This window comes from Heliangelus exortis, chromosome 5, assembly GCF_036169615.1.
Source record: "Heliangelus exortis chromosome 5, bHelExo1.hap1, whole genome shotgun sequence".
Classification (NCBI taxonomy): domain Eukaryota; kingdom Metazoa; phylum Chordata; class Aves; order Apodiformes; family Trochilidae; genus Heliangelus; species Heliangelus exortis.
In genome coordinates this window covers 31,134,220-31,159,016 of record NC_092426.1, presented here as the reverse complement: position 1 = coordinate 31,159,016, position 24,797 = coordinate 31,134,220, and the positions used below count along the sequence as shown (strand labels likewise).

Below are 24,797 nucleotides of genomic sequence, written 5' to 3'. Positions count from 1 at the left end.
TAGCACATTCAGACGAGTTAAAGAAATCCTTTCTGTAGCCACCACTGTTCCAGAAATAGTCTTGAGGGGGGAAGGCATAAGAAGACAATTCTCCATTTTTTTGCTGAGGGATTGATCCTTTGTCAAATGGACTTAGTTGTGGTCACACTGAAATACAAACTAGCAGACAAACTAAGGAATTTGTGATATGTTCAGAGTGTCTTAAATAGTTGTTCTCTCCAGAGTAAATGCTTGATGTGCCTTTTTTCCCCCCCCTACTTGACTTGATGAGAATTCAAGCTTATCAGCCATTTGTTATGGTGCAGAGTGTAGAGATAAGGTGAAGGTCTTACTACCATGATTAGTTAATAAAAAGATTTGATGTTTGGTGAGATACTGAATTCAATTCACAAATTAGCTTCTGTCATTAACGTGAATGAGTCCTCTGTAGAGTGTTCACTTGATCTAAGATCATTCTGCATCATCTTTCTAGATCATCAAATTGTTGGATGGAAAGCGGTCTCAAACAGTAGGAATTTTGATATCCAGTTTACACCTGGAGATGAAGGATATTCAACAAGGTAAATGTTCCTCACTATATTATCATATTTGCATGGGTATTTTCACATACATTTTCATACATTATGGAGTGTGCTTTGAATATAGGTCTCTTTAAGATATCAGAAGAATCATTCTTCCTGTATATTCCAGCATATGTAAAAGCTTGATCTAAATAGTCGGAGTAGAATTTAGGTATGACTCCTTCTTCTACTGTTTCAGTACACATTTCACTTTCAGTACTGTGTTTCCTCAAAACCTCCCCTTTAGTTCCTTCTGCTTTCTAAAGCAAATCCTCCACTGGCAAAAATTAAATGGAGGGCTTACATATAAATCAGGGTTTCAAACATGCAGTCAGTGTTTGTTGAATGTTTAAATTTTGCTTCATTAGAAGCAGAAAGCATACATCCTAAACTGATGCAGTTAAAATGTAGCAATCACAAAGATTACCAGTGAATGGCTTTTTTCAAAGTGCAGGGTTTACTCAGTGACTCGGTGTATAAATTCCATTGGTGGTAGAAATTCTCCGTGTTTGAAAATACAATTGTAGACAAATACAGATTTTTTAGCACACTGGGGAATTCAGATTCTGCTTGTGTTCTGCATTTAAAAAGATACCACTTAAAGATATTGTTTTTTCTTTTTCACATTAAAAAAAAAAGAAAATATTCACCATTTGAAACAACTGCTGGAAGAATTCAAGTGAATGTCTCCTTTTTCCTATTGTTTTCCCTCCATCACATGCAAATACTGGATAGGGTGTTGAGATGCTGCTGGCATTGATTATTATTAATTTCAGAAGAGCCTTTGAGCTTCTAGCACTTAAAAAGCATGAGGGCTTACAGATGTCTCTTGAGATGGAGGGAAACAACGAAAAGAAGGAATAACTGTTTGCCTGCCAGTATTGCATGAAAGGTATCAGAAAGAGATGGAAAAAATCTGCTGTTTTTATAGGTCTGAATAATTTGCTGGCAGGAACTACAGCAGCAGAGGATAGGATAGCAGCTGTATTATAAAGACTGGGTATTAGCCTCAAGCATCTTCAGAGATGTTTTATTGACTTTTTATTTTCCATGCCATGATGTTCTACTAAAATAGAACATATCTCTGTCTCTTTCTCTGTCATTCGCTGTACTTCCATAGCTTTTGAAATCCTCTGGCCAATTTATACCACATTTAAGAGGAAAAATTAAGTCAAATGTTTGGGTATGTATACACTAGAATTTTAGCTTGACTCAGCAGTACTCTCATGAATCAAATCTTCTGGTTGTCCCCTGTGCAGCGTTTGCATTGACAAACAAGGTAGAGTGGTCTCAGAATGCACAAACATCCTTCAGAATGAAATTAAATGAGATGATGCTCTCCAGGAGCTTGAGAGCAGTCTTATGGCAGGATTTTATTCCACAGAATCAGATAAGAGATAGTTAAAACTCCCTGAAATCTGTATAGTGTGAACACTGGATCCTCTGCACCAACTGTTGCTGTCTAGAAATCCATTTCTAAAGACTACTTTATTTGCAGTTGTAGTCATAGCAATGTAGTCCTAGAATTTTGTTGAAAATTAGAGTTTTGGTAGAAGAGAGGCTCCAAAGCAAGTGCTGTCACTGAAGAAAGGTTTATAACTCATCACCCTCTCTGTTCTGAGGTAGCAAATGACTGGCCTGTCACCACGTGTTGCTCAAGGCAGCAATAGGATTATGCTGCCTCTTGCTTATGGGAACAGCTAGGAGATGCAAATGGGATCTGAGAATACTGTTAGTGGAACTTCTTTTTAAAATGTGTTTTAGAAAGCAGGATGGGTGACTAATCAAGGTCTGTGTGCAGAGACTATCTAGGGAACAAAACCAGTTCACTAGACTCAGGGAAAACATCTGTTCTGTAGAAAGGAACTGTAGAAATGCAACTACTATGAAGAACAATGAAGACTTATGCTTGTAGAATTATGCTTGTTTCTCTTTTAGTGTGTGTTTATCCACTAGTATTTAGTTTCACTTAAATTTGTGTGCAGTCCAGCCTATCAGCAGTCAAATTATTTGAAGACATCTGTGATCAACATAGTGGGTGAAAAAAAGATCATGATGAGTTAAATAGCTCATTACAACACCTAACCAAAAAAAGTTACACCTTTACAAAGTGAAGTTACAAAGAACTGCCTCTAAGAAACATGAAAGTGAAGTGTGCATCACTTTTTTCAAGCCTGTTTCCATTTCATAATTAAGTATGTGAAAGAAAACTTAATGGTCTTTGGTAGCATGCAACAGAGAATGAAGAAGCTTGAAGTTATATAATGTTATTTCAGGTTTTTCTGACCATGTTTGTTGAAAAGCAATATACGAATTAACTGTCAATGTAGATAGTTCTGGTTACTCTGTCTTAAGTAACAGTTACAGAAATACAGATATAGTAAAGCTATCCTCAAATGAACTGATCTGTGCATACAGATGTATGCAAAGTTGTAGAAAAGATAAAGCAAGAGTAATCACAAGAAATATTACATCCTTCTTTAAAATAATGATATTTGTGGATCTGTAGGATTATCTTCTCAAATGAAAGTAAATAGCCTCACAGCATATTCTGCAGAGAGCTCAGTGGTGCAAAAGAAACAAGTGACTGTATCTGGCACCCAGATGTTTCACTTTGCATTTGATAATGAGCCAGCTGCCACACTTCGGGAAGGGAACGTGTTTGAGAGACTGAAGTTCATCCTTTTCAGATAAATGTAAATTCTTGCTGTATCCCGGGAGAAGACAATGTAAAACTGAATGATTATTGTGGCTGGTGTTGGGTTTATGTGATACAGAAGGAAAGTTAACACTGTCATGCTGCACTTGTAATACTCAGCTTTTCTGTAGGTGGGAGAGGAGGAAAAATCATAGATGCTGTAATGTTCTGAGAACTCGTAACAAATTTCATGGGTGAATCCAGTACTGAAGAGGGTAATATGCTTTCTGATTAGACCAATACTAATATTAATTTCCTGAGCAGAAGAAGCACCAGAAAATCTGTGTCAGGATGCCATATAGATTTTTATTTGTATCTAAAAATCAAATAGCAATAATAAAATATTGCATAGCATTATTATCAAGGCTTATATTTGCATGTTTTTAAAACCTTTATGAAGCAGAGATGAGGAGAAGTGGAGCTCAGCTGTTAAGTGAGGAACATGCTTTAACATTACATGCTTAGAGAAATAATCTCCATTTCATATCAGTGTGCTTCTGTCTTTTCATGTCATGGTTCAACTGAAAAATTACAGATTGAGAGACAAATGGTGGCTCAGAACTACTTGTGTGGCTTTGCTGTTGAAAAATTGCAACTCAATCCACAATGAGATGTTTCAGTTCTGTTTCTAATGGGAAATGCTGATTATAACTGTATGTAAAGACCCTCTGTGGGCACGGGTCCCAGCTTCTTGTAGGAAAACATTATAGTCACTCAGGCAGTTCCTAATATAGTAGCTAACAATAGCAGGATACTGGAAAACACATACTAATCCTCTTTTCTGCAGCATATGTCCATCTGTGCTGGCTTCCTATGAGCTACTGAGATCTTTGTTTAAGTGTAAAGAGGCAAAATTGTGGGGCGGTCCAGATGAAGAAAGTTTATTTTACAGAAATGGGATGTGGATGAAATAAATGGTGATGCCTATGCCCACAGGAGTGATTCTTCCAATTCTTCCTCCATAATACTCCTTTTGCCACTGATGTATTGTGGGGCACCAGAAGTTCTTTATCTGTACATTGCTGGAAATACTTCACTGTCTAATACCCCTGATTTCCATCAGGATGGATTAACCAGAGAGTCTCTCATATTGGTGTATTTTCCCTGGGACCAAATCTATGAGATATGATAAATCACAGCAGATGCATGCTTTATAGTTTATTGCACTCTTTGTAGCAATCAAGTGCTGTATTACTTCATGCTGATCATCTGCAGGCATTGCTTGTACATTCACCAAGGCAAGAGTAACACTGGAGCACTGCAATACTGCCAGAATGTAGCCTGTTTGGCATTGAGACTGTTTCTAATGTTAGTTTAGCCCTGCTGCTTTTTTTCCTTTCCTGGATTTTTAGCAGTTAAATCAAATGTTTGACATTCCATTTATTAGATCAGAGTAGCACTGACCAGCCTGTAATTGGGGACCTGTTATGTTTATTGTGCACTTGGAACAACCTTGTGTTCACCAACAAGGTAAATATCTGTGCAGAGGCACAGTTTTGAAAATATTACAGAAATGTATGTGATTACACTTAGGTGAGATGCATTTGAGTGGGTTTTGCTAAAAAAGGCCAGGTCATGACATTTGCTTTTGTAGATTTACCTTCATTCATAGACTCATAGAATGGTTTGGGTTGGAAGGGACCTTGAAGATCATCCAGTTCCAACCCCCTGCATGGACAGGGACACCTCCCACCAGATCAGGCTGCTCACAGCCCCATCCAGCCTGGCCCTGAACACACCAGGGAGTCGACATTGGGTTTTCTCTGGTTACTTTTCAAATACAGAATATAATACTACAGTGTCACAGTAATGATGTTCTGAGGGTGAGGATTGCAAGTAACCATCATACCCCTAATAATCAAAATTGTTTGTGTGTCACTGTAGGTGGGCACAGACTTTGCAGAAAGAGCACAGTTATGATGCTGTTGTCAATTAACCAGTCGAAAAGTGTTTTATTGGTCTTCTCCAACTTCGTGATTGACCCTCCACTGTTAACATGTTGGAGTAAATAACTGGAAGAATGTGAATGCAGATTAACTCACCCAGACTGATCAAGCTAGTAATCATTCTAATACTGTGTTAGGTTTCTAATCATCCTGGGATTTCTGTATGGTCTTCCTCTAATGAGAGGCCATGGAAGTTCTATAAATAGATTGCATTCCCTTAGTGCAGCTTCTGGTTTATGGCCCATCTAGACTGCAGAGAACAGTATCATTGTTAACCAGGAACTTTTTTTAGAATGTTTTATATCTATAAGGCAAACTATTCTAAAGCAACACTAATCTGCAGACCTTAGTGTGCTCCGAATTTTGAAGTTCCAATTCATGTTGCAACCATATTGTGCAGCACAAATAGTTTCACAGTTCCTTCTCTCTTATATTTAGGGAAATACTTCTGGATAAAGATAGATGCATTCTAATATTTCTTACTTGAACAGTGTGAAAAGACTTTTATTGGGGTTTCAACTAAAATATTTTGCAGGATGTAAATATAGATGGTAAACGTTTAAAAGCTGTTATTCCAAAGTTGTAGGACTTTTCCACCTACAGAGAATATTTCATGTAGGCAATGTATATACACTGTAGATTATGCATGAAGTACAGAGATAGCTGCATGCCCATCTCAGAAGCTGGGAAACAATTTTCTTTGAAAGTTATTTTCTTTGTTCCAGAAACTTTACAGCATAGATTTTTGTGAATCTGCCCTGGGCATCCAGCCTGTTGTGAGTAGGTTAACATTATTGCCAGTTTATCACTCATTACATCTTGCTGGAGTTGAGCTTGTTTAGTCTTCTGTATGTACATTGTGCCCATTATGCTTCTTTGTAATGTGTATTTTAATGTTTTTTATTTTAAAAACGTAGTTAAATACTAGATAAAACCTTTAAATAAGTTTAAAATGTACCAATTTATCAGAAGTAAATCAGAGCTATTTGGATACTGTATGCAGTTTTGCCAGGTAGGTATCATTTCTGTTTTAAAATCCTTGCCATTTTCTAATTGACTAGATCAGTCTCAATTTTTAAATTTCCCAGTAGCAGGCTTTGTATTCTCATGAAATCAAGCTTTAGTCAGCAAAATGTACTATATGAAGCAATGAAATACTTCTGGGTCAAATAAATATACCTTTGGCTAGCTCTTTCTATTTAAATAACATATTTCTGTTTCATCATCAGGGACCAGATAGGGTGATTTCTTCATATTTTATAGTTTAATTGTCACATTAAATGGTTTAATACTGCTGTGGATATGTAAGCTCTGTCAGCAGGACTTAAATCCTGACTTAACCAAAATGTGTTTAGTAGCAGTGAGGCTGTATATCAGAGTCAGCCTTAAGGCCACTGGTATTTAATCTGGTTAAGATGAGAGATGTATCTTTTTCATATTTAAATTCTATAGTTGTATGTAGACTGCACTGACTGTGCTTTAAATTCTCTGCTTTTCTTTGATTTACATTTTGAAGTGATAAAACAAGAGCATGGGAAAAATCTGTTTAGTAGGGAATATGTTTTTTACAGATAATTTTTTTTTTTTAAAAAAATCTAAGTCTGTTAAAAACCTCTGGTATAAGTTTATATTAAAAGCAATACTCTTAGTATGCAAAATGTAGTTGGCAAGTATTTTTATGTGTGCCTGTTAGTTTGAATGCATGATACTGCTCTGTTTTTTGTCCTAGCTGACTGTTATTATATCCTAATGGGTGCAACCCTGCACTAATGATCCTGGTGTGTATAAATTCTTGTTGTTGTGAGCAGACACCATAGGCCACATAAAAATGTTTGCCTCAATTTCCCTGCAAAAAAGGATCTCAGAAACCAGACTTGGCCAAGTAACAGATTTTTTAAAGGTAGAGGAACCCAATAAAATTACCAGCTTTTCACAGCATGAGTCTACTTCCTTTCAACATATTGTGAGGTGTAGGTGAAATATTCAAACTGAACTGACAGTGTAAGAAAGACAGCTAACTAGAAAGCAAGATAAAAGTAAAAACCACCGATGATGATTGATATTGGAATAGCTATTAATTGTTTTGAAGCCTCTTTTGTAGATTTATGATTTAAGATTTATTTAACCTATATTACTTATGGGAGTCTTGCTATAATGAGATTTACTACTCTAGTAAAGTATCACCGTTAAATTGACTGTATCAGGAAGAATATTTTGAAAAAAAATGAAGATTTTTATTCATTTTAATACTGTTTGTATCCATATTACTGAAATTGGGGTTTGTTTCTCACTGAAAAATTAAGGTTTTGTTCCTTGTAACTCTTGAGTAAAAAGTAAAGTAATTACTTTCTTTGATCTAGTGTAGTGGGGGTGTTTCAGCTGCTCCAATTCAAGTTAATTTATACAACATACTGTGAATGTATTACACATGACATATTTTAAGAACAACATGAAGAAAGCTAAGACACCTGTGAATTTTTGGGATTTCTTCCACCATTTCAAAATCAATACTTATTTTTTTTAAATTTGCTAATCTTCATTTTACCTCTTTTCATTTTTGTCTTCTGCTCCAAATGTGTGTGGCATTAAGTTTGATCATTTTGAATAATAATAAAAAAAGATTTAAGGGCTAAAATACTAAGATATATAAAGATGAAATAAAGGAGTCTATGTGATTTTGGCATTATTAGGCTTTTTTTTTTTGAGTTATCACTGAATTGAGTAATATGGGTAGAATTTTAACTGTAGCCTGTCTGCATGGACATTCCCTATAATATTAGGGCAGGTTGTATAGCAATCACATGTTGTCCAAAACAGAAAATAATTATTATTAAAGTATCTTAATACGATTATTGTTATTTCTGTTAAAAGTATGTTAATTTATCAAGTTGTATTTTATTATTTTAATCTCAACATGTTTTCCTTTATCAAGTCACTTCAAAACAATGCTGATTTGTTAGAGCTGTTGCTGAGTACAGAAACATGGGCAAGAAAAGATAGCATTAAAAACCAAATTGTGATACTGGGCCCTACTTGGTGACAAATCTCTGATTGCAAACTTCAGCTGGATGTGCAAATCTTGATATTCTCACTAAGGTGTTCTTTTTTCAGACTGCTTCCTCTCATTGTAATAGTTCCACACTGAAAAAAATCTACTCTAAGTTACATTATTTGCATTTGTAGTGTGAGTTCCAATTACCTCCAACAAGGTGCTTTTCTAGATAACTATGGACAAATAAATTTTTCCTGGTAAGAAGATTTCAAAATATTAAAAAAAAAAAGGATAAAAGTGAAGTGACGAGGGGGACTGCTTTTATCTAATACGTGTATTTAAAAATCTTAATTAAATATATTAGATTGTGAAAACAGTCCTCAGTTCTCCAATCTAAGGTTCTGTTGGGATTTTGTTGGCTAATACAGATGATAAGGCAACTTGTGCAACCATCTTCCAAGAACCAGCAGATCATCTCATGGATTGAATGCCTAATGATTTTCCTTTAAACAAAGATTTTTGTCAGGTTCTGTTATTCAGGCTTTAAATTTGGGTACACTCTTGAGCCTTGTTTTGAATCTTTCTAATAGGACAAAAATAGTTGGAGAGATTGCTTTTTTTCACTGATACTGTCTTCTATATAGTTCTTTACTTCTAACCAAGGTGTAATACCAACAGATGGAATCATACTTGACAGGCAGAATTTTAAAGCATTCTAAATGTCATTGGACCTTTTAATAAAATTAATTAGTCTGCCACAGAGAAAATTTACTAGCCTGCTGGTTAATTTCACAATGTAAAATCATGGGGTAGGTGGAAGAGCCAGGCCAAAGCTTATTACTTTTAAATAATTATTTAAAGATGCATGCCTTGCCCCTTTTCAAACATAGATTGCAAATGCAGCAAGAGCTTTTAAAGTCTTCTAAAAGCACAAGTAGTCAAGTTTCCTTTGAAAACGTATAATACAGTTGAAATTAAAAGTTATTAGGTGCTGCCTAATGCTGAGTCACTGGTTATGTGGGAAATTGATAGTGGCCTCAAGCTTGTTTCTTTTGGCATTAACGTTCAGTAATATTTAATTATAAGTCAGGAGTTCAGTGATTGTGCTCAGTCCCATTATAAATCTTCATGAAATGCTGGTTTCATGAAAATTAAGCATTCAAAGTTATTTCTATTACTGGAATTTGACATTTTAGAGCATTAGAAAGCTGTGTGGACCAATCATATTTAGTTTTCAGAAGAATCTCAATACATTGCCTAATCTGTAATGGAATTTTTAAATGTTCAAAACACCTGATGCCATAAATTCAAAAGGCACTAAGATTCGGAACTGAGAGGAAACATTTTGAGACTTTTTAGTTTTTATAAAGTTGCATAATTAATCATTGAAGGTTATACTTTAGGTGTCTCTGTGTGATGTCTAAAAGTATTTAACTCTCATGTGGGTAGTTTTCTAGTGGAGAAAGTGAACTCAAAATGCGACACTTTATGAATATACCTTTAAAAACCTGTAGAATAATCTGTTGCACTTGCAAATTTGCAACTTGCAAATCTTGCAAATTCTTTTGCTTTTCTGCTTCTGAAGATTGCTACCCCCAAGACAAGCAGATCTCTCTGTTTTCGTATTTCCCTTATCTTCTGTGCACATGGGAAGACCTGAGTACCCTAACTCTCAACTATTTTTCATCCCCCCTTCTAAGCCACTGTGAAATTTGTGCTGTTCATTGTCTGTTTTCTATTCTTCTCATGTTGTCCTGCCTGCCTACCTACTCAATCAGTTAAGTATACTAGAGAGGAAATTTCCTGAAAATTCCATTTTCCTGAGACGGAGTTTATAGTAAGTCCTTGTGTGAGTGCTGTGACTTGAAGTCAGAACAAAAATAAAATGCTGAAAATAATAAAATATTAACAAGTATGTCCTTTAACTAGGATAGATCTCTTCAGTACATTTCTCAGGCAATAGAGTTGAATTCTTGAGTATATTTTCTAGCATCTAATTTGTGTTTATATTCTATACAGCTATATTGTGTGTTGATGACTCCGTAGTAGATCTGGAAACACTGGAAGCACTTTATGAAAATGTAAGTAAGCTGAGGTAAAGCTGTGGCTAATTACCATAGTATTTCAGATACAGAATAAATAAATTTTTGGTTTATGTTGTCATTTTTGACTAGAGACCTTATATAGAAGAGTCTTAAAGAAATTTAACAGTAATAAAACAGGTAACCAAAAAAATACCCATCAAAGTGCTTATTTCTCTTACTGACTTGGTTATTAAATGCCAGAAATTTAAAACATTGAAGTGCCTGTGGAATGAGATTAAAAAGAAGCAAAAGGTGTAACATCTCCTGAACTGCTTGAATAATACTGTCCTTACTTAATGCCTGTTTTGTGCTAACATTTTGAGTTTTTCTCATTCAAGATGTGACTGAAACAGTAACCATGAGCTAGTGTAGTGCTCTCCTTATCTGAGTTGCTGAGTAGACAAAGTGCATGGCATTCATGTACTGTGTGACTCTGAAGTTGCATGAAACAAAACATTGACACTTGACTGTAGAGATACCTGAGCTAAATCTCTGACCTAAACTGTGTGAAGCATCTTACAGTGATACCTGCAGTACTGTGCTCTACAAGGATGCTCTTCTGTGAAGCCTTGGGCAGTAAATGGCATTGCAAGGCACTGAAGGAGTTGACTGTGGATCTTTATGCCCTTCTTTTGCATATCTAAATGATTCCCAATTAAAAATATAGTTGTTACTTGCAGAAAAACAGTTAAATTAGTAGTTTTAAATTTTATTACTATTTATTGGTTATTTATATTTATTTGGGGTTTTATATTTTTTAATTTGGTGTTTATATTACTTATTAACTATTTATTATAAACTTCATATTCATTCACTCAGAGAGCACAAAATGATGAACTGGAGAAAATCAAGCAATATTACCAGACTTCAAAAGAGGAGGAACTGAAGCTTCTGGATAAACCAGAACAGTAAGCTAAGTTTTTGTAGCATTTTCATGTTATATAGTAAAATCCTTTGCTGATATGTTAAAAAAGATTTTGACACAATTTTTTGTAGCTAATTTTTAACCTTTGTGCATTTCAAGGCATGATCTAAGCTTTGCTTTATTATATAACTTTCTTTAGACATGACAGATTTTATTACAGCAACCTGGACTACCAGGACTGATAAAATGTGTAACCTGTAATCAATAAAAATTTCTGAACTATATTCTCACATTTGTAAAAGGCTTATCCTTCTCCTAGAGCTTTTAGGGCTAAATTAATGTGTCATAAAGCAGGGCCAGCCTGATTTTGGTTGTTGATTATTTGAAAGAGCTATACAAACAGAGGGGTTTGGTGATACAGGGTACACTGGTCATGCTGACTGAAGACCTAACAGGCTGATTCCACTGTCCATCTCCTGTGACTGTTGTGGGCAGTGACGACTGTTAAGAGACAAAACTTAAGTGTTACTCCAGCTTTTGTAATAAACCTTAGTCATAAGAATCCACAGTAAGCCTGAATTATATTTTAGTATACATTTTACTTCAGATTTTGGCCTGCAAGTGGTGCTTCTCTTCTGCTGCTTTGCTGTTTTTCCCTTTCTGCTTCCATCATCTTGCAGTTTCCTGTCTTGAAGCCTCTCTGCCCTCTTGCTTCCTTTTCCCTCATGCTTGTTTTTGTCTTTTCTGCTGTCTCTGGCATAAGAAATGGTAGGGGGAGGAAGAACCAAAACAGCAGAGATAGCATACAATTAGTTGATGTCGGAAGTATTACATTTCCATACCTTTTTTTCCTACTCAAATGTTGTGGTGAAAAGTAGAATTTCTTTCCTCTTCCTCCTACCACAAGGCAGCTAAGTGCTCATTTGTGACTGTCCAGTAGAAAGCAGGTTAGTGTTGTGAGATGAGGCTTCCACACTTACTCTTGCTTAAGAGTGGCTGTCATTCCTGAGTAAGACATTAGAGGATGAATATCTGCTAAGTGGATTAGCTGGTTCTTGCATCCCATGTCTATGGCTTTCATTGCATTGGCTTGAGGCATAAGAATACATTGTGTGAGTAGTTGATGTTTTCCAGAGCTTGAATCTTTGGCAATCTGTTTGCTGTGAAATGAGTATTAATAAATTTTGTATTCTGCAGAATACAAATCTTGTATAACTCTAGAGTTAGAAAAGGTCTGTTTAATTATAGTGGAGAGAGGTTGATCTTAATTAAACATAAAGTTGGATTTATGCTATCATTGTTCTGTAAAGAACTGTAAATTAAGCAGTTGCCTGATCATTCAGAGTGAAATAGCAATGTCAAAGACAAAAGCTACTTTTTATCAATTATTACTCTTTTGTTGTCTCTGCAAGTCTTAATTATGCCATTATTAAACTACCCTATTATTAAACAACATAGATTAAGAAAACGAACTTTTTAAAATGCTGCCTCAAAGGAGAAACAGTTTGCTGATGATGAACTAACATAGATGTTATTGGACTCCCAAAATAATGTGCTTTCTGAAAACTCAGAATATCCAGTGCTGCTGGCTTTGCTGCCCAAGTCAGCCTGTATGTCAACCAAAATGCAGAACTGGTGATTTGGTGGAACTGTACAATGCATATTACCTCCATAAAAGGCTAAAGACAGAGAATTTGTACCTGTGATTAAAAATATTTGATCCAGGGCATAAGCCTTATCTATTTGCTTTAATGATTATCAGAACAAAAGTGCACACATTTTTCAAATGGTTGCAAAATACTAGCAATAGGCATAACTATAATGAAGTCATAGACACAAATTCACTGAAGTCTAAAGGAAACCCTAACCATTTTAAAGTATATGGTGTGCCAGACATAGAAAGCTTTGGTGGCATTAGTGATGCTCTCCTGCACCTGTGATTTTGATTTATTTTGCTGGTGTGTAAAATTAACTGTTGTTGGCACATACTGTGTTAGCAACATGACAGTCTGCTCCCTAAATTATGATTCATGATAATACTTGTTAAAATGCTAATATGTTAAAATTGTTAATATTGATTAAATGTTAAAATGTTAATCTTGATTAACATGATCAAGATTTATATGCACAATTGGCCACAATTTGGGGCTTTGCTAGCAAGATACAGATGATTTAGCTATTTTCCAAGACTCACCTAGTTGTAATATAATCTCCATGAAGTCCTCTGTTACTGTGAAAGAAATACTAATGAAGGAAATAGTAGCAAAATGTGGTTCTAAGCTTTTCTGGTTTGTACATACTTTGAATTCAAGAAGTAGTGAGCTAGTGATAATTGCTGTCTATGTAATGCCATTTGCTTCTCTTTGAAGACCACTTTCCTTTGACTTCTGTTTAAAACCTGCTGCATTACTTAAAAGCTTGCAGGTTTAGATCTGCCTTTTCCAAAAAAAAAAAAAAAAAGTTTGTAAATTTTGTACTCTTCAAATGTAGATACTTGTGAACTGGTAAACAGTTTACTTCTCTAAAATCAGCCTTCTTTGCTTATGACCTGGAAGAATGTCCTGGGAGGCTAAAAACAAGCCTGGCTTGAAAGTGTTCTCAGGTCCTTTACTACAAGCTTCTCATAGGAAACTCAAGTAAATGCATTTTTTTATTTACAGTTTATGCAAGAGAAGAGCAAAATGGACTGCACAGAGATGAGCAGCAAAATCTCTGTGTTTATTTTAGGCCGTGTGAAGCGTAGCAATGAGAAACTCATCAAAATGTTAGGTTACAGTCATGTCACTTTTTAAGTCAAAATCGCACTTTTCTCAGACTAAAATTGCAATGACAGAACTAAGATTCTTTTTTTCTCTTTAAAAATGTTATCCACCCAAACTGGTGGTTTATCTTCAATAATCACGGACTCGTAGTAACTCCATTTGTATGCATGAAGATTCCTTTTTGTGACAGATTTCAGTTAAAAGTTTTCAGACTGGATATTTACATTGAATACTTTGAATTCCAAAATCTGGAGAGATTTTCTCTTTATGCTAATGCTCTTTCAACTCACGGCACAATTATATGTGTATTGTATGATAGGTCCCTTTTAAAGAGAAGGCAAGAATATGTGTCTTTTGACTTGTAAAATTTAAACTTATAAAATGTATGTGTGTTAAAACTTCAGTGAAATGGTTTGGGTTTTTCTTTCTTTTGTTTCTCTCACACGAAGTGCAAAGTATCCTTTTTTTTTTCTTTTTTTTTCTTTTTTTTTTTCCTGGCAATACCATTCATTCCCAATAGGAAGCATTTTTATTAATACCAGCTTGGCATTTCTTTTTTTCCCCACTGCTTAAGTAAGTAAGAGCCAAGCCAGTCCTCCCCAATCCTTTTCTCACAATAGATTGTTTCATCAGGCAAGAAAGAAAAAGAAGGAAAAAAAAAATACATTCCCATTAAAATCCAATGTTCCACATCATCCACAGGTGGATGGTGCTGATTATTTAGACAGTTGCTATGTATTCAGCGAAGTATTGCATGCATGGGAAATTTATAAAGCAGATTTGAAGATATTGATATTATTTATTATGGAAGAGAATCAGATGTCTTGGCTTAAATAATTAAAGGAAGTTCTATAAGAATTATTGATAATTGCTCACAAAATTTCCCATAATTCAGTGAGGTAGAAAAAGATGTACAGCATTGCATCAAGAGGCTTCTAAGGATATCTGTAGACAGATTAGAGAAATGTCTGTACAGTGATAGTGGAGCAAAAGACAGCCTGTCTCTGAATTTTGAGAAAGCATGTGTATCACTGAAAACCCACAAAGCAGATTGTGCAAACCTTGTCATTAAAGGAAGTGCTAAAGCTTCTTGTATTTTTTAGCCAGGCTCTTACATTTTAAACTGAAGAAAAGGGATGAATTACTCGTGCCTTTAGGATGCTTTCATTTTGCGATACCCAAACTGAAGTTGTTCAGTATGTTTCTTTTTATTTTATTTACCAAATAGTTAAATATTCAGAAGAAAGCTGAAATACCCTTATGAGGAAGGTGTATAGCTGAGGACAAATAAAGAGTCAGTAACTTTGTGAACTGTGACTGAAGAGAGATATAATATACAAGTATTTTAGAGCTAAAATATGACTAGGTCCCTAACCATAAAACATGCTGCATAATTGGAAGTGTGGTGCAAATTTGAAAAAGAAAATTGAGGCTGAGCATCAGAGGAAATTTCTTGGCAGACGTTTTATATTAGGAAATAACCTTGTATGAATATATTGAGTTCCCCATTTCTGGGCACATTTTTAAGGAAAGCAATACATATAAGTGAGAACAGTAAATAGATTGTGATTCTCAAGCTCTTTCCATTTATTTTATTTTTGTTGCTGTTTTTTCTTGCTTGTTTTTTAAACTATAATCTAGGCTTATCATTCTTCACTTTATTACTGTGCAGATGTGATGATGGGGTACTAATAGATTATTATAACAATAATAATTTGCCTTTTTCCTAATATGATTTCTTGACACATTGCAAAGAAGAATTATAACAATTATGAATTCTGTCAGATTTTGTTCAAAGTAGAAAAGATAGCATATATATTTCATGAAACTTCAGCTTTGATCCATTATGTGCGCCATGGGTAAGAAATATGAAGATTAATTAATACTCTTTTCTTCCACAGATTTTTATATGAGTTATCTCAGATCCCCAACTTCACAGAACGAGCTCAATGTATTATCTTCCAGTCAGTTTTCTCTGAAGGAATAACATCAGTGCACCGGAAAGTTGATATCATAACTCGTGTTTCCAAGGTATGTCCTAATGAAAGCTAAATAAAAATATAAATATATTTTAGAGTATTCATGTGCTGGGTTATTTTTGCTAATTTAAGCAATGAACTTTAATCCTGGTTATTGTCTTTTCAGAAAAAAATTTAAGATGAATTTTTCAACTGCTTATAAAAACAAAGAGAAGAGAAACGAGGAAAGTTTAGTTATGTGTGATGCCCTGTGCTCTTGATAGGAAAAAATGTTTTTATTTGACTGGCAGATTTTTATTACTTTGCACATTAAATAGAGTAGTAGTTAATACTTTTTTGCATGCCACTGTTCATACATCAGCAATAGATGTCTATCATGTTCTTTGCATATTCTAATGTTAAAAATAGTTGCTTAGTGTTTCCTTTTCAAAAAAGACATACATAAGGAATCAACTTTGTATGAGGCAGGGATAGTGGTATTACCCTCCGTTTACTTATGGGAAGCTCACAATACAATTAATATACTCAATGTATAGTATAAGGCTATGTAGGCAGTTAAGAATTAGGCCTGTGGCCTCAGATTCTCAGTTACCAAGATAGATGCCTTTATTTGTAAATTAGTATTATTTATTAGTGCTCCACCATGTTTCTAGATTTCTTTTGTTTTAAGGCATAGTAATTTAGTCCTTGACCCTGATATATCTGCATTAAATGTGGAAACATGAATTTGCAGCACACCAGAACAATAAGAAGCAGACTGAATATGACAGTCTGAGCCTAACCTGGTGGCAGCAAACATAGCACATCTATTTTACTCTGTATTATGCTTACAGAATAAACTATTGCAGAATTATTGAGGATGGAAAAGGTGTCTGAGATCATCAAGTCCAGTCTGAGACCATGACAATGGCTACCTGGTCCAGTCTGTGGCCATGACCTATGAGTTTCTTGTCTTTAAAGGCTACTAAGAAAATTTAGTGATTTTCCAATAATTTTTTTGTCATCTACACAATATGTGATAAAGATAAAGGAAGATACAGCCCAATAAATGGTTCTCTTAAAACTTTTGTACTTGTAACTGTTTAGCTTCTTGTCCCTACTAGGGGTAAAGAAAAACATGAAACAAAACCTTTAGCAAAAAGAAAAACAAATGAACAACAAAAAAACCCAACTGTTTTTTGGTTAGTCATTGGAATTTTTTTGCCAACAGAAGTTACAAATTAGTATCCATTTTTCAGGCTTTGCTGAACATGACGAGTGTAAAGGAAATTTTAGGTTTGATTCTGGCTTTTGGAAATTACATGAATGGCGGAAATAGGACCCGAGGTCAAGCTGATGGATTTGGTTTGGAAATACTCCCCAAACTAAAGGATGTCAAAAGCAGAGTAAGTACTCATGTTTAATTAGGTAATTTTTGTCAAGTGATCTTTTTTTTTTCCTTCCATAATCTGTCAATAGTGAATGTTCTCTCATTTGTTACCATTCAAAGGTACTTTGTACCATTTTCTTGCTTTTTCCTCCCACCTTTTCATCTCTAGCTCATGTGCATATTTCCATAATCTCAAGCTTCTCCTTTCCAGTACTCCTGGGATAATTATGTAATGTGAGGGCTGCTGTCTGTCTCCTGTAGTAGCTAAGACTTAATTACAGGAGGTTACAGAGAAGTGAGAGAGCACAGACTGCTCAATTCTTGTCCAGTATATGTCCCCATTATGTTTTCTTGCCTTAAACTTGAGGTGGCTCTGTGCCAGTAAAAATGTTTTAAAATCAGGTTTAAATACATAGTATCAGTAAAGGTTCAGTGTAGCATATACACTAAGGTAATATGTGCATATAATATACAGGATTTCAGTTCTTGAAGAGATTGTGTCAGACCCAACAATCTATTTTCAGTGGGGATTTAAATGGATGTAGAGCATGAATTCTGAATGGCATCTACGAGAAGATGCTTATAGATGGCAGTAAATTATCTTGTAAAAAATTGAGAACCCTAGCACATTTTTGATTAGTCATGCTAGGATCAAATTCAGGCTTCAACTCTGGACACCTTCTGAGATGAGGTTACTTCGTTGCTTATTTCAGCGGGGCAGAGAGGGTGGTAATAGGTAATGTAGGTAATGGAAACACTCCTCAAAGTCATCTTCTGCCAGAGTACACCTAGGTAATACAGGGATGTATGAAGCAGTAGAGAATAAGAAGTTTTTTTAATTTTCTGCTGATGCTGGTAGAGATTTGGAGGGTGAGAAAAACACCTGTATTTTCACATTTTTCTCTCTTCCTACATAAAGCACTGTCTTGAACTGTAAGAAAGGTAGATTTACTGCTTTTGTTCTCGGTGATGCTTCATGTAGATAGTAGTGCATTGATGAGACAGGCAATGGCAGGAAAGCAATATGTTTTGGGAACTTTTTATTATACTTATGGATACCACAACAAAGTTTTAAAACACATTTAATGAAATGTTCACTGAATAAGAGTTGTTCCTTAGCAAAACAAACTAGAAAAATTACAGAATTTACAGTTTTCTGGTAGCCAAAATAAAGATATTACTAGCTTAGACTAGTCTCCAAAATGCTTAAAAACTTAAAAGGGCCAAAACCTGTAGGCCAACACAGAACCTCTGGGGTAATTGGTAGACCATATTTGTGAGGGAAAAGAATTCAGGGTCTTGAGTATTTGAATACCAAGGTATCCTTCCCTTGTCTCTTTTTGGGAAATGCCAGCAAGCCATATTGCTTCTAGGCAAGATGAATTCCAGAAGCTGAGGTAAAGAGTCAATGTTAAAACCCTAATTTCACATAAAAATGATACGTTGTCAGATGAAGCCTTGTTACTTGATATAGAGACTTTCTTTTAAAAGTGTAGCTCACCACTTCAAAATCTGTTTTTTTGTCTTTTGCAAATACTCTTTAAATTACAGTAATAGTTTTTATGGTTTAGCATATAGAAAATATAACAATGAGTGTATTCTAAAATAAAATAAAAGAGCAGTCAAATGTTCAAGAGTCACAATGAGTTAGCATTGTGTTGTAAGACCATTATACAAGCAGAGTGGCTTTGTCTGCATGACAACAATGGTTTATTTAAGAATTTTGATGGTATATGATATTAATAAAATCTAATGTGCTACAGGCTCTAATATAGGTGAGGCAGCTCTGTACAGGAATTCAAATACTGTTCATATACAAATGTTTCTTCTGTTACCTGTCAATATACAATATGAAAACACATCCAGAAAAAACTTCAAAGACATTCCAGATAAAATTCCCAATATTATGATTCTTTCATGTCCTTGAACTGTACCCTGTAATGTGTAACTTTTAGTTTTACACTTTTCTTTTAGTTCATGTGGCTTATTCTGAGCCAAAGAGATGTAACAAAATAAAATTGTTTCATAAAGTTTTCGCAGGCAGGACCAAGAAAATGGTAATTACAAATTGAGTATTAAAATTCATATTAGTAAGGCAACAGCACATGGAATATATGTGTTAGGTACACGCTGTCTGTTTTTATATTTGGAGTAAAATACGAAAAATATCTGTGCCTCTTTCAGATCATTATTATAGATGAATTGAGAGAAATCAAGAAACTTAAGTTCACCTTATATTTGAGGTGACTGCATTATTTAGTTAATATTCAGGAATAATATGACTAATTTGTGGTTTTATTCAAATTAATATTATTAATTCAGCAATTACTTATATTATTAGAAAATGATATGGTGACACCTTCTTCCAGTGCATATTTTCTTACCTGGTATTTACATTTTAAAAAGCTCTAAGTTCTGTAGTGGGATGGTAAAGTCCATGGTTTGAAGGTTTGATGTTTTTGTTATTAATGCAATATTAATGTCACAGCAATTTAAAATAAGTATATATTTATTTTGAAACAGGTAAACTTTCACTCAAAATTATGTAAATCACACACATTTTTAATAATGTATTTCTTTTCTCCTAGGATAATGGTATTAACCTTGTGGCTTATGTCGTCATCTATTACCTACGCCATTGTGACAAGGTAAAAGACTCATTTGCTGTCTCAGCATTCTTTAAATGGCTCTAAAAGAGTTTGTATTGACTTTTTAAACATCTGAACACAGTAGCTCTAATGGAAGAACAAAATAAATTGCTTTTATTTTCTTGTAGTAGTTGTGGACCTCAGTAGGCCTGAGATTTGTTACAGGTTTTATGATAGAACTTTGGAATTTTTTCTGTTTACTGTGGAACAAACCACTGCAGGCTGGCCAGGTGGTCACTTCAGTCCTGTCATCTCACTTCTGGGTGCTGGCACACTGTAAATGTAGTTCTGATGTGCTGATAATGGAGGGCAGAAGTGTGGATAGGCTGATATGTTAAAGTAGGTGAGGCAACTGATGGGGATGAAGTTACAGGTTGAAAATACAGGTAGAGATGCGGCTGCTGCTTTGGGTGAATTACATCTGTGATGCTTTTTGATAGATATCAGCAGTGCCCAAAGTTTTTGAGTGGAAAATATGAATTATTTTCTTCTAAATTAAAATATCACAATTAATTTTAAGTATGTAATTGCTTATTCTTGATATTAAAGAGATGCCTTTACCTACTCTTTGAATCTAAGATTAGTGTTAATTTTTTGTGGTCCTGTGTCTGGTTGAATACTGCTAATTTGTTCTTTTTTTTCCTTTTTTTTTCTTTTTATTTCTTATGTAACGGCGTTGAATTGATAAGTCATGAGTATTTTTTCCAGGACTTAAAGCTAAACTAATTGAAAACTTAAGTAAGTGAAGACATATTCCCTGCAGGAGGGTTGGACTAGGTGTTCTTAAAGGTCCTCTTCCAACCCAGCCCACTCTGTGATCTCTGATCCTGTATGTCAGGAGCCTGTGGAACAGCTCCTGGAGATGAGGTGTAGAGAAGATAAAAAACTAGTAGATACTTAGATAGGTACTTGGGCTTTTTTTTCTTTTTTTCTTTTCTTTTAAACAGGGAGATAAAGTGACATTACTTAAGTATTCATCTTGTAGAAAGCCTTATGACAAAATAAACTTCATCTAACCTGTAATGTTTCTCAGTCCATAGGATATTTCTTTTCTCCTTTTTTTAAAATAAATAATGCTGAATCTAATGTTTTCTAATTACTTTATTTAAATACTTAATATTTCTGCAAACTTTCTACTATACTATAATTTTAGTTCAGGGAATTTTGTAAAACTAAACAGTTTATCTTTTTTTGCTGAGGATATAGAGATGGTGTAAATATTATCCATTTTACTTTTTTCCTTCTGAATGTTCATCTCCTTATAATAATAAAATTATTTTTTCTTTGTTCACAAACCAGTTAGTTCTCTAACCTGTGATTGTTCCTATGTTTAGGAAAATATTGCATCTCCTATACAATGAAATCTGTGCACAGATAGTATGTTAAACTCACTGGTATATACTTACACACAGCAATGTCATATTAATACCATTTAGGTACTTGTGAAATTTTCATTGGAGATATTAATTTGAACCTTGTAAGGTTTGTTTTGTTTTATTTCTGATTTTTTTTCCTGCTGTGCCAAAAAAAAGATACCTACTTAGGAGTTCCATTCAGACATTAACCCATGTGATTAATTTAATCATCTAAACCTTCAGCTGTGTATTTTATTCTGTTTAAAATATTTCAGGCAATACATAAATATTGTTTTCAATTTATGCTTTTAAAGTGTGTGTTTGTGTTTAATGAATTGGGAGGGAGTGAAACCACAAACTTTTGGCATAAGATCACTTGTTGCATTAAAATGGACATTCATGTTATCCTTTTTAAAGAAACTTCTAATCATTTATCTAAATTTTTATTAATATAAGATGAACTGAAGTGTTGTGAGTTCAGTGTTGTTTTATAGTTAAATTGAGCACGGTTTGTTTTAAAGCATCTGAAAGTAAATGTCAGCACTCAGGATGGTCAGAATTTCATCTTTAATGATATATATAATTCTGTTGTTTTAGCATGGATGATTTAAGATATATTATTTTTGCAGTTTTTATAATAATGTTTCATAGATGATACTTCAAAAAAACAAAAAAATTCACTGCAAGTGCATTCAGTTTTCATAGTGGCCTGTTTGTTTGTTTGTTTGTTTGTTTAGGAAGCTGGAACAGACAAGAGTATTTTTCCTTTACCAGAACCACAGGATTTTTTCCAGGCCTCCCAAGTTAAGTTTGAAGACCTAATAAAAGACTTACGGAAACTGAAGAGAGATCTAGAAGGTAACTGGGAACTTTCACATTTGTTCTGCTAACAACAAAGTGCCATTTAAAACGTGACCTTTATGAGGTTTTCTTATTGCTAATTAGATTTATAGTGTTGATTCATTTAGAGTTTTTACACTGTGGCACAATTTACTCACATACATTAGAAAGAAAAAAAAATTCAAACTCAATAAAAATGAAAGTAAAGACACTGAAAAGTAATTTTCCCTTTTACAGTCAAAAGGCCCCTAAAGAAATCTTTCTGAAATTTTCTGTAGTTTTGTTTGAATTTTCCTCTGGCTTCTCCAGAACTGTGTGTTTAACTACAGATACCTGTTAGCTCCATAACGTAAATACTTTCTTCAGTACATGTATAACAACAATTTAACAGCTACAAGAAAAAGTTGAATTCTATTAATATAGAAATAAAAAGCAGCTTGCCAAGACTCGGAAAAGGGAAATGGAAAGCTCCAGTTCAAAATATTTTCACCCTGGGACATAAAATAAACATTTTTAAATGTTTATTATAAAGAGGGGCTTAGAAACCCAACTCATCTATCAATCAAGGTCCTGAGTGGAAATAAAGTAGAAAGGGCTGCTCTCTAAGTGTCCCAAGCAGTTTCATTTTTATTTTGTGCTTCATATGACTTTCTAAAATAAATCCAGTAAATGATGACTGAATATTTTAAGTCCATCTTTTTTTTTAAGGGGAAGTTGCTACTTTTACTGAAACAGTTTTGTGTAGAGAATGTAATTCAGGGAGAGAATTTGCATAAAGGCCTTTAAAAACGTCTTCATTTACTTTAACATCTCTGCATCAAAATGGGAAGAGACCTTTTAGAATCAAAGTCAAACAAGATGATTGGATTTAATTTTTTTTTTTCAGTGTAACAAACAAACTTTTATCCTTACAGATAGAAATTGCTGGGTAAGGTCACTGCTGTCTTTAGGATAGTTTCAAAGGTTAACAGTGGTAGGGAAGTATCAGTTGTTGTTTGTTCGACCCGGGCAGAAGTGAGTGCTCTATCTCCTCTCATCGCTTGGCCCTGGAAACCCCATGGCCTGCCCTCTTTTGGGCTCGTTTGTGCTGAAACATGAGCTGTGTTTGATCTTGTACTTTTTCAGCATGTACTCCTGCTGTCATGCATCTTAGCCTTGTAGGATCTGCATTGAGCCTGTGGCGTTTACATCATATTTGTTCTACAATGCAAAGACACAGAGAGCCAGTGGGAAAAGCTAAACACTGTGACTCTTAAAATTTCTATTTTCTAAAACAAGTTTTTTTAGGCATTTATAGAAAATCTAGAAAAATCTTTATGTTGATATTGTTTTCGTATTTTTAGTTTGTAACTTGAAAACCTCCCAAATCAATTAACATGTAAAGTTAATGAGAACAAAGATTTGGGGAAAAAAAAAAAAAAAGTTGCGGAAATGTTTTCAGATGTTGGTATTTTATCATTCAGAAATATGCAGCAGAATTCTGACTAGCATTCCTGTGAATAGTTCCTCTTATATTTAAACAAAGAAACAATCACTCATATGAAAATGGTGCATCTCAGTCAAACATTTCCTTTCAATTTGTTTTCTTCAGATAATGCCGTAGTTTGTTTCTAAATCAAAATTTTGATTGAAGAGGTTATAATTTTAACACGTACAACAAAGATTTGATGAGCCTCTGTAGTTTAGTATAGCCATTAAAAAGTTGTGGCTGCTGGCAGAATACCAGTGAAAGTCTAAAGCTGAAACAGATGTGAGTAGCAGAAACCAAGTCCAGAGAAGCGTCGGGCCCAACTATCCAGACAGGCGCGGCCCTTCAGATGTAAATAATTTGAACAATATTAACTGGGGCTGCCTGTGTTATAGGGTTTGTTGGATTTATTTCACAGTTTGGTTGGCTAAGGTAGTCTTAAGCAGATTACCTTGGAAGTAGGATGAGACAAAGATAATAAATGCAGGAAAGATTTTCTTGTGTGCCGGTTGGAAATGAACTGGGTTTTTTATTATTATTATTTGTAGAGCATGATTTAAAAAAAAAAAAATACCTCTTGTGCCTGAAATAGCAATTTTCATAGACACTTCTCCCAATAGTCATTATTTAGTATTAGAAATATTTTTTTATTTTGTCAAGGCATTCATTTATCTATAATGGATATTAACATAGGAAAGACCGAGTTGTCATGAGTAGCATGCCTTAATGGTGTAAACCTCTGGTTTGAAATACCTAGACACTGTGGAACCAAAAGTTCAAATCTAGATGGAGCACAAATCCTTTCATCCTTTTCAAATAAACAGATTGAGTTCCATACAATTTGCTGATTTGAAGTCTTGTCAGATTAGACTTTAAAGGGGTTAGTTTTTTAGTTTAAAGAGGTTAGAATAAAGCTTGGCTTGAAAATTCAAACAATTTTTTGGAGAACCTTAATGCAAAAGGTTTGTAACGTGTATTACAGAACAAACCTTGGAATTGTGACCATTTTTTAGTTTAAAAAAAGAATGCTAAACAAAAATATGCATTTAATATAGGCTTTTAAGGGGAAAGAAGTGCAAAAGAATGCAATATTAGGTAGTGAGATGAAAATTTTAGAGTGAAATCTGGTTCCACTTTAAAGTCACAGGAAAAAGAAATCTTTGCACTCCAGGTCTGTATAGTCAGTGTATTTCCTAGGTTTTCCAGTATTACAAAGTAGCATAAGGAGATA

The 24,797-nt window shown here is 34.3% G+C and overlaps 1 protein-coding gene across 4 annotated transcripts in view; it reads left to right on the top strand.

Annotated features, from left to right (window-relative positions):
- The window catches only part of FMN1 (formin 1), a 189,882-nt gene that overhangs the window by 116,930 nt on the left and 48,155 nt on the right, over positions 1 to 24,797 (top strand). For all 4 annotated transcript variants that reach the window (XM_071744341.1, XM_071744339.1, XM_071744340.1 and 1 more), the window contains 7 exons: positions 473 to 560; positions 10,216 to 10,277; positions 11,100 to 11,188; positions 15,809 to 15,938; positions 17,125 to 17,271; positions 19,844 to 19,903; positions 21,996 to 22,116. In XM_071744341.1, the coding sequence (XP_071600442.1) occupies positions 473 to 560; positions 10,216 to 10,277; positions 11,100 to 11,188; positions 15,809 to 15,938; positions 17,125 to 17,271; positions 19,844 to 19,903; positions 21,996 to 22,116 (697 nt within the window). The remainder of the gene's footprint in view (positions 1 to 472; positions 561 to 10,215; positions 10,278 to 11,099; positions 11,189 to 15,808; positions 15,939 to 17,124; positions 17,272 to 19,843; positions 19,904 to 21,995; positions 22,117 to 24,797) is intronic.